Source organism: Chenopodium album, chromosome 6, assembly GCF_948465745.1.
Source record: "Chenopodium album chromosome 6, dcCheAlbu1.1, whole genome shotgun sequence".
Taxonomy (NCBI): domain Eukaryota; kingdom Viridiplantae; phylum Streptophyta; class Magnoliopsida; order Caryophyllales; family Amaranthaceae; genus Chenopodium; species Chenopodium album.
This window is the reverse complement of record NC_137839.1, coordinates 2,425,068-2,435,592: the sequence shown is the minus strand read 5'-3', so window position 1 is coordinate 2,435,592 and position 10,525 is coordinate 2,425,068. Positions and strand designations below refer to the sequence as shown.

Below are 10,525 nucleotides of genomic sequence, written 5' to 3'. Positions count from 1 at the left end.
CGTATGTCCATTTTCTAAAAAGCATATTTTCATATTTTTAATACTTATAATGCATATATTTTATAATCATATATTTTTTTTCTTCAAATGTTTATGTTCATAATTAAATGCCTTATATTCATAATAATATTTTATATGTTTATAATGTAAATATTCATAGTAAATATTTGTTGTTCATGAAATATTCTCATTAAGTTTGTTTGTGCATATGTTCTGTTTCTTAAATGCATATGTTCATATTTTTTACGCATATGTTCAACTTTTAAATGCTTATATTCACTTTAAGGAAACCAATGCTTACGTTCATTTATTGAATTGTTATGTAACTTTTTGAAATGCATATGTTCATATTTTTTATGCCTATGTTCACATTCTGAAAAACTAATGTTCACATTTAAGGAAACCTGTGCATATGTTCACATTTTGCATGATTATGTTCATTGCTAAAAAAAATGCTGAAAATCAGATAAAATTCATACACAGCTGAAATTGACCGAAGCTAAAAAAATTCAATTCATATGAATTCAAAAAATCAGATAAACTTAATCAATTGGAATTAAGCACACATTCACCACATAATAAATTCAATTGAAAAATTGAATCAAAAAATTGAAACAAAAGAGAAAAAAAAAAACAGAGGAGAGAGAAATTAAAGAAGGAAGGAGAAAAAAACAAAAGAAAAGAAAATCATAATGAAATTTTTGATCGAAAATTTTGATGAGAATTAGGAAAGAAAAGAAAAGAGAAGAGAGAGAATTGGTAAGAAGATAACCAAAAATTGTTGTTCGAAAAGAGGAGAAAAAATTGGGAAGAAGGAAACGTGTTGGCGCGAAGAACGTTGATAGAGTACAGAAGAACAAGACTGCGTTTTGCTGCGTTTCATTAAGTGAAACATGCGTTTTGGGTTGTTGCATGACTTGCATCTACCTCTACATGCACAAGCATGCAGCTAAGTATATGCGCCATTTAACCATATATCAGCAAAGAAAACGGGTAAGTCCAAAAAGTTAACAAAAAAAAAAAAAAACCCATATTGGGTCTAAAACTCAAAAACCCAAAACCCCATAAAAAACATCCGTAAAAAAAACCCAAATCGTCGCTATCATCGGCGGCGACGGAGCAAGCGGAATAGTCGTCGGGAAACCCTAAACTCGCGAATCTCCGATGAAATTGGCGGTTTTCCGATCACGAGCATGGCTTTCAAGAGCCTTCAGTTCTCTCTCCTCCAATCCTCTTCGGGTTTGTGTCGTCGGCAGCGGACCTGCCGGATTTTACACTGCAGAGAAGGTAATTACTTAAAATTAGTAAGTTTAATTACTGATTAATTCTCATTCTAGGTTTTCTTAATTTCCTGAATTAATTGAAAGTTTCATAGAATTTGTCTGTTAATTTTGTGAATTTAGATGTTGAAAGCTAATGAGAAAGCTGAAGTTGATGTATTGGATCGATTGCCAACTCCATTTGGTTTAGTTCGTTCTGGTGTTGCTCCTGATCATCCTGAAACTAAGGTTTAATTTATTTATATTAGTTTTTTTTTTAAGATTCTAATGTTGGTGTTATAATGTTCAATTGATGTATTTTCTGATCATATAATAAATTTTTTGTAATATTTAATCAACAAGTGGTATGTATGGTAATCATCATCATTTGGTTTTTGTTAGAACTCAATTATTTCTATAAATTAGTACTGCTTTGATTCTCTGTTATATGTGTGTGTGTTTTTTTTTTTCCGAAACTTATTTTTTCTTAATATGAGACCAATGATATATTCCTTCCGTTGTTTTCGTGTAATATGGGGGAGGGTGTAAGAAAAACGGTGGATAAAGTGAGAAGAGAGTAGAAATAGTTGCTTGTAAGAAAAAGGTGGATGAATGGTGTAGTATGGGGTATAAGTATAAGACAGTAAAAAGTGTTGACCACCATTGGAATAACATAGAAGTGGGTAGAATAACACATTAACGGTAAGTGAATAGAGCAAAAAAGACCGAATCAATTAATAATTTTTTTTTTTTATACAGAATTTTATATGAATACAAGGTGTACATTTGGTAAAATGATTGCTTTCAATTGCTTATATTACCAGAAAAATTGCAACAGATTGTGATTAATCAGTTTAGCCGGGTTGCGAAAAACGACCGGTGCATGTTCTTTGGAAATGTAAATCTTGGGGCGTCTGTGTCACTGAAAGAGCTTCGAGATTTATATCATGTGGTGAGCTTTGCTACAATTTGCTGTCTCGCGGAGAATTTCACTTCATCCACTCAATTTATTATTTTATGGAATATCTGTGTTTTGGTTTGGTTTGGTTGGATAGGTCGTGCTTGCATATGGCGCTGAAAGTGATCGAGTTCTTGGTGTTCCTGGAGAGGTATGTTTTGTATAAGGGGTGGTGTGGTGTTTTTGTATTCTTTCTAAATATTCTTTATATATTTATTGTGTGGTGTTTTCTATAGGATTTGAAAGGAATTTACTCTGCTAGGGAGTTTGTTTGGTGGTACAATGGACATCCAGATTGCAGAAACTTGGCTCCTGACTTGGAGAGTACAGATACAGCTGTTATTCTTGGCCAGGTACATCTGTAAAATTTTTGCCTTTTGTGGATCCTCTTTATATTTTGTTAATCATTTAGTATACTGAAATAATTTTGCAAACTCTTGTTGTTATGTATGAGTAAGATGTTGTTGCAGATGAATTGCATCATTTGACTTTTTCTATGTCTATCATAAGAAGTCAAAAGCAAATGTAATCATGAACTAATTTGGACTTTGCCAATAAGAGTTATTCCATTTGATACTATGCTGTACTACTGGGTAATGAGGGCACTAAAGTTTGGATATATCTTTCTAAAAACTTATCTTGGAAATATCACATACCTTGCAAAAAAAGAGAATAGATGACCTGAAATCATAGAATTAGCAGGTTGTATTGCTGCATTAGTTTGGCGAGCTTCTTAGACAGATGTCTCTAGATGATTAATATTTTTCTTATCTTTGAGTTGGTGAACTTTTTCTACAGAATTTCTAAGGCTAAGTGAGTTTTATATTTGCTAACTGGATAGCTTGTAAACTAGTACATAAAGTGTTATGGTTTACAATTATACAGGCGTAACATTACTAAAGTTTTTGAAGCTTAGGCTGCTCATCTAATGCATATGCTTAAGATAAAATTTATTAGAATATTTAATAATTCTTCAAATAAACCAAAATATCATGTTCTATCTGCCGAAGCTGTGTTCTGACAACCTCGGCTTGTTATCCATTTCTTGCACTTGACCCTTGCATTGCATTGAATCTTTTTCGACCCTCTTGAGAGGGGTTCTGCAAGAGGTTGAAACTTGAAAGGCTATAGTACATGACTACATGTATCTTAATCTCATTTCCTTGTTGATTATTTCCGCTGCTGTTTTTAAATCAGAGAGATTGAATAACTTCTTATCCATCCAGCTGCAACCTGATTGAGTGATTGACAGAGCCGCGAAAATTATAGCTGAATTTTGATCAATAAATTTGGTCTTCATGGGGTATATTCTGTTCTGCAGGACCCCTTTGCACCCCAGCTATGCCTTTCAGCTGCATTTGAATTTCTGCATTTGATCTTCATGGAAACCCTTGTATCCGCTGTCCTGCAGGACCCCTACTCACTCCAGTGCATAATGATCATTGAAAGAAAAGGATACATCCACAAAAATATATTATTCATAAAGAACACAAGGAATTAGGCTTTTGGGAACAGTGTCTGGGGGTTCACTGATCAAGTTACTAATGAGATTTCAGGGGAATAATAGTAAACTTGTTGACGTCTGTTCAATCCACAATGGGATTGTTACAGCTGTTGAGACATTATATTCTCCTTATTCTATATGATGTGTAATGTAGAGACCCTAAGAGCTCTATGCTGCTAAAATATGATCCATGCCTAGTTATTCATGTTTCTTTACTCAAGTGATTCTCTACATGTGTATCTATACATGCTGAATTATGTTTTATTTTTCTGTGTTTGGACCATGACATCATGATTAACAATGTGCCTTTATTTACTTGAATACTTCTGTCTAGGGCAATGTAGCTCTTGATGTTGCAAGAATCCTCTTAAGACCCACGGCTGAACTGGCAACGACTGATATTGCTAGTCATGCATTAGGTGCTTTGGAAAAGAGCTCAATAAGGTTTAATCATTACTATATTTCTACTTGACCGCAAGTTATTGGCACATTTTCCCCTAATTTATTGTTTAAATTCAATTGCAGGAAAGTGTATTTAGTTGGCAGGCGTGGTCCAGTACAGGCCGCTTGTACTGCAAAAGAATTACGTGAGATACTTGGTATGTTTCCATTTTGGCAATCCTTTTTTATGATTGGTCTTGGTCTATATCTTTTTATCTTTGAGCCTTTTGTATTAGTTAGTCTTTGATCCTAAGTAATTATCTCGTCATTTTGGATATGATACTCTCTGTTTATCCATTGAATTTGTGTCTCTTTTTAGTTAGTCTTTGATCCTAAGTAATTATCTTGTCATTCTGGATATGATACTCTGTTTATCCGTTGAATTTGTCTCTTTTTATATTTGATGTCCAAAAATTTATTATTGTCGTAAACTTTATGTTGCTTTTACTCTAAAAACTAGTTCAGACTAATATAGGACAAGAGGGAGTAGCATTCACAGTGAAAATTGCATCATCTTAACATTTAATAAGAGATACAATAGAAAGTTTACACAACTGTGCATTGAAAATGTAGAACAACATATACAATTATCAAAGTGGTTGTCCTTTTATTTTATGTGCACGTTTCAATTTGATTGCCCTAGTTCTTCTTCTTTAGATTGTTTTGCTCAATTTCTCTAAAGGTAATTCTTTTTGGTTTCACAAATCACAATTCACATCACTTACTGTCTTACTGAGCTTGTAGTCTACTTAGACAGCCATTCTGAAATGGAAGGAGGATATAAAAGATTCTAGAATGATACTTTTTCAAGAACCGAACACTGTGGACAGAATTAGTCACTAGGTCATCCACCTGGTGCTGAGGCATGGAAACATCCCTGACATCATGACATTTTAATTTGAAGTTGTATGTAAGAGAGCTGTGATAATAATTTCCATGAGTTCCAGCTTTCAGGATCTTTTAGTTAGTTTGCTGATGACAATGAAAGTTTATTTTAACTGTCCTTTGTCTGAATAATATCCTGATGTTAACAACCACCCCTTCTCTCTCAAAATATAATTAGAAACTCCGACGTTTATTCTTGTGATACTTTCTTTATTGCGGTACCTCATTTTTTTCACAAAGTTTGTCACGACAGAAGTCTATGTGTTTTAAAATTTATTTTATATTTTATTGTCAAGCTAACTTTGTAACAATTTAGCTGATAGATATATAAACAATGATTGCAGGGCTCAAAGATTTGTACATCAATATTGAAGATGCCGATCTTAGGAAAAGCCCAGTGGATGAGGTTCAACTCTAGAGATATAAGTTTATTGTATAAATGTTTGAAATCTTGAATGCTTCTCTGATGTAGCCAATCTATTGTTATCTGGCTTGATGTGCTATTAGCTATTATATATTAATTTTTTTTTTTTTTTTTTTAATTTCCATGCATAATTCTGGGGCAGGAAGAAATGAAGTCCAGTCGAATCCAGAGACGGGTGTATGAACTACTATGTAAGGCATCCACCTCAAGACCTGTGAGTCCTGATGCTGGTCAACGGGAGCTCCACTTTGTTTTCTTCCGGAAGCCAGACAAATTTCAGGAGTCAGAGAAGAGAAATGGACATGTTGCTGCAGTTCGCTTTGAGAAAACAACTCTTAAAGGTAGTCTTCTTTTACCGACTCTATTGTGCTAACATTAATTTTTTTTTGCTCATCTCTATTGTTTATATCTGTGCAATCAGGTACTTAATAATTTAATATACTCCCTCCATATTAATTGTATTTCCACCTATTCCTTTTCAAGATGTCCCAATTTCATAGCAACATACCCTATTTAGCAAATATCTTTTTTTATTTTTATTTTTTTTATACTTATATTCTATAGTTGAGTCCCACACCCACCCACCCACCCACTTTTTTCTCTCTACTACCTAACTTCCGTTAACACGTGCCAAGAGTATTTTGGCAAATTGGGACAGAGGGAGTAACATCGTAGTATTACAGTTTTTAATGCAAATATGTGTGGATTTGAGCTTACTATAGTTGTGATTCCCTTGTGAACCTCCCGAAATACCAATTACATATGGTTCACTAATTTATTTAAAGAAGAGTGCTTGCATATTCTTGTCACTCAATTTAGGAATATTAGTGCCTGATGTGCTTCCGTCATTATGCAGTGGACTCAGGTAGACAGTTTGCAGTTGGGACTGGAGAATATGACGACATTGAGTGTGGGTATGTACCTCTAAAATGTAGTCTCTAATTTTTTTATACAATCTAAGAAACTGTATCCCTTTTTTCCTAGGATGATCTTCTTTATGTAAGGGCTGTATGCATGTTTTGAGCTAGGTTCTTGTCAAGCACTTTTACACTTTTCTCAAACCATCTGTCAGCTTGTAAAGGATTAGTTTTGTACATCTTGTCCTGGTGGATGTTGGGTACATAAGCAGAACTTTTGGTCACTTGTCCCTCATCTGATAAGAAGCTATATTGCCCCAGAAGATAATGATTAGTTAGATGGGCCTTAAAAATCAGTTCTTGCAACTTGTTCCCTAATCATTTTAATCATGGACATGTCTTCATTAGAATTAGTTCTATATACAGTAATTTGCTTCAGGCATATAGGTTCCAATTGTTTTGCTGGAATTTGTATAACAGGAAACTATTTTTCCAATTTTTCATTGGTTGGTTTGTAAAAGGATGGAAAGCAATTTTCTTAAAGGTGGAAAATAGTTCTTCCAAGAAAGCATTTTCCTTTTGAGAGGAAGGAATGCCACATTTTTCTCCCTACTCCTAAATCCTTTCCTTTCCTTTCCTTTCCTCCCATCTATATTCTGCCTTCCTTTCCCATTTTCCTCTTCCTCTATATTGTTTTTCTTGTAAGGCAAGTAGGAAACAAACAGTGAAAAACTATACTTACATGTGTTTTCTCTTGAAAATTTGCTTTACATGGAAAATAACTTCCCTGAAAGTGATTTCCATCAAACTAAAGGGAGGCACAGTTTACTGAATCTTCTCTTTATCAGTTGATGGATTTTGAATGATGAAAATTCTTGTCTTGTACTCCATGTAACATTGCATACCTGTGGTCCTTTATGACAAACTAGGTGACTTAAAAGACTAAATGCACAAGAAAGCAGAAGAGAGGATTGTTTGAGGGAAGTAGGCTGCTATTTCATTCATTAATAAAGATCAAACTATCAAAGCTTTCTTACAAGGAGGCTTGAGGCCACCACTCTCCCTAGTGCCTTTAGGACACAAGTCTCTACACCCGAAATGACTACAATATTCAACTGCCTGAGCAAGTTCCCACTTCCCTTTTTTTATATGTACATACACAGCCAAAATAGGGTAAAGACAAAAGTAAGAAGGCTGGAGCTAGCTTTCATAATTTGAGAGGCTTATTGCAGTAATTGGCTGCTCTCAATGCTTTGTGTGCGCTGATCCACTATCAGCTGCTGCTCCACTATCCCCTCCCTTAGCTGCTCCTGCTGCCTTTTCCTTCTCCTTGTGTATGCGATCAAACCCTTAGGCTTGTTGCTCAAGGCATTCATTGCATCCTTAACTCCTTACTTCTGCTTGCTAGTATGTAATGACCCTCTTATCCTATGATATCATTTAGTTAGTTTCAGATTTTCTCTTAAGCCCTACCATGTAACTCCTAGATAGTGCATGTTTTCCCAGATATCCATGCCATTTGTCATAAATTCAATTAAGGTCAAACATAGCAAATTCAGTAACCTCAATTGATATCTTATAACCTTGCATTACCCTTTTTGACAGGTTGGTGCTGAAGAGTATTGGCTACAAGTCTGTGCCAGTGGATGGCTTGCCCTTCGATTCGCACCGAGGTGAGATGATATAACATTGATTGCTGTTTCGTGAGACTTACATGAATATATTTTTTTTGGTGAATATATGATTTAGCCAGAAGCTGGATCACATTATCTTAGGCACATGACTTTACATTCCCTTGTGTTGGATGCATTTGTTGTAAAGGATGTGAAGCTTGATTTATTTAATTGGTAGGTGTTCTGTAAAGTATGGAATTTTTATGTTAAATTTATCTAAACTTAGTGGTTCCTGTTAAATTATGTATCTCTCAACTCTACTAGCCGATATTTTTGTTGATTTTCCAGCATAAAGATTTTATTGTGGAAATTACTGTTTAGAAAATTCATCAATGAGTTGTCTACCGTAATGGCTTAAACTTACATCTTACTGATGATTCTTAATCATAGGTGTTGTTCCAAACTTAAGAGGGCGAGTGTTTCAAGCTGCTTCTGGTGATCATGCGCTGCTTGAGGGTTTGTACGTTTGTGGATGGTTGAAGAGGGGACCAACTGGAATCGTTGCAACAAACCTTTATTGTGCTGAGGAAACTGTGAGTGTTGTTACCCTGTTTCTATTGTTCCTTGAAAACTTCTTGCTATCTTGTACAGAATACTATTATCATTGTCCCGATCCCTTATATTTAAAAAGCTGTTATATAATTTTTTTTGAAGGAATGCTACAGAATCTAAAGTATTATTAAAAACACATATTGTAGAAGGTGGACAATTTAATATAAACCATACTAACGTTCCAAAATAGTTCCGTGATTACTTCTGGCTTTCTGCTGTCCGGATAAAATTTTAACTGCCCAATCTCTTATAACTAGAATGCCATTGTTTTGTTAAAAGACAATTTGTGATAGGTGGGCTTTTTTTTACACCTTGCTTATCACTCAACTTAAGCAGGGCCACAGGGGGCTTCTTTGGAGGCCCAATCATAGAATCCTTCCACTTTTGGACATCCCAAAATATTATATATGACTTGACCAACATCTTTGGAAGAAGGGAGTATTGAGTTTGAGTATATAACTTGATCTCTTTATGTGTTATCATTGCTGAAGCTGTGTGGGTTTAATTGCATATATGATTAATATCCAAATATGGCAGGTTGCCAGCATAATGGAGGACCTTGCCCAGGGACCATTAGCATCACTTTCAAGCTTGCCAAAACCGGGCAGGGAGGGGCTTCTTGAGTTGCTCGCTGATCGCAAAGTCACAGTACTTCCATTTAGTGCCTGGGAAAAGATAGACTCCGAAGAAAAGCAGCGGGGAGGTTTAAAGCACAAACCCAGAGAAAAATTATCCTCTTGGCAGGAGCTACTGAAAGTTGGATCAGAATGAATATATTTCCATCTCACTAATTACCTATTTCCCAGAGGAAGAGGGAAATTCGGAGTTTATTTTTTCCCCCTTAATTTATATACGACCATTTAGACTGTTGTATAGAACTACAATTTTGACTTAGTTAGCACTCCACACTAACCTGTTATCTTACAATTTTGAAGTGTGGGTCACAGCAGCTTGTAGAATGCTCTGTCTCTCTATTATACACCAGAGTTGGTTATCACATATCAATTCGTAATGCTTAATCGTTGATATTACAGAGAATAAATGGTATCTGATCTAGGATCCAATACACAATTGTTTGTTTGGCAATACAACATTGTCGTTTATTTTAATTATGTGTTTATTTATTATTTTTTTTTTCATGAAAGAATCCAGCTATAATGGATTCTGCTGTTGACTGGATATCTGTTGCTATTTTAGAATTGCCATACTTAAAGATGTAGACAAGTACACACTATATCCATTTCATGCTGTATTTGACTGAAGTTATCTGAGATTTTTGAACTAAAATTACCTACAGAAGTAATCTGATTTATGCACCTGAATTTACATATGTAGACACATTTGTAATTATATATATACAGGTTCAGCAACTGATCAATAATTTCCTAGGCACGCCATCAAGTATGGTATTTGTACCAAAGAGATGCATGAAGCACATATGTTTTTCTTAATGCAATGTTTATTTGCAGGCATTCGGTAATGCAATGTTGGTGCCATTGAAGGACGTTTAGTAATGAGAGCTTGCTGATTCTTGCCTATGGGCGGACTCTTCTGATGGGGTTCATCTATGGAACATGGTATGTTTTCCTTTCCTTTCTAACTTTTACAAAGGGACCACAGCTTGAATGAGGTTGATTATGCACTCTCTTCCATTGAAATGACTGATTTCACTATTTTATGACATGCTTTGCTCCCCACAACTCCAAACCCCCCCCCCCCCCACACACACACAAAAAAAAAAAAAAGCAATACCTTGATTGAGCAGCATAATACTCTCGATTATGAATGTATTTGCGATTACTGTATCAGTTCATATACTGCTATTTGTCAGATTTATTAGCTTGACAATATCCATCTAGAATTCCAAGTAGTAATTTCATACTTAAGAGTGATATCTGATGATGAGTTTATAACGAGTAATGACTCCTTGATGTCTATGTTGCTAACCCTAGTACTAGATGGCGGAAATAAC

At 34.9% G+C, this 10,525-nt stretch overlaps 1 protein-coding gene across 3 annotated transcripts; it reads left to right on the top strand.

Annotated features, from left to right (window-relative positions):
* The first annotated feature begins 1,011 nt into the window (after positions 1 to 1,011).
* LOC145634254 (NADPH:adrenodoxin oxidoreductase, mitochondrial-like) lies at positions 1,012 to 9,552 on the top strand. 3 transcript variants are annotated; one of them, XM_081685676.1, is made up of 13 exons: positions 1,019 to 1,287; positions 1,404 to 1,508; positions 2,098 to 2,211; positions 2,315 to 2,368; positions 2,454 to 2,570; positions 4,056 to 4,165; positions 4,247 to 4,320; positions 5,392 to 5,453; positions 5,614 to 5,812; positions 6,328 to 6,385; positions 7,934 to 8,001; positions 8,392 to 8,534; positions 9,091 to 9,552. In XM_081685676.1, the coding sequence occupies exons 1-13, from the start codon at positions 1,165 to 1,167 to the stop codon at positions 9,322 to 9,324; spliced, it is 1,461 nt and encodes a 486-aa protein (XP_081541802.1). In that variant the 5' UTR covers positions 1,019 to 1,164; the 3' UTR covers positions 9,325 to 9,552. The 3 variants fall into 3 exon arrangements, 2 of the variants coding, with proteins under 2 accessions (XP_081541802.1, XP_081541803.1); XR_014113387.1 differs by lacking the exon at positions 9,091 to 9,552 and having other exon boundaries at positions 1,012 to 1,287; positions 7,934 to 8,175; positions 8,392 to 8,527; XM_081685677.1 differs by lacking the exon at positions 1,019 to 1,287 and having other exon boundaries at positions 2,084 to 2,211.
* The last annotated feature ends 973 nt before the right edge of the window (positions 9,553 to 10,525 follow it).

Bases quoted from the DNA above. Each gene is read 5' to 3' on its own strand.
- LOC145634254 (XM_081685676.1), top strand. From the start codon at position 1,165: ATGAAATTGGCGGTTTTCCGATCACGAGCATGGCTTTCAAGAGCCTTC. The intron at 2,212-2,314 runs GTGAGCTTTGCT...TTGGTTGGATAG, and splicing joins TTCGAGATTTATATCATGTG to GTCGTGCTTGCATATGGCGC. The intron at 6,386-7,933 runs GTATGTACCTCT...CCTTTTTGACAG, and splicing joins TATGACGACATTGAGTGTGG to GTTGGTGCTGAAGAGTATTG.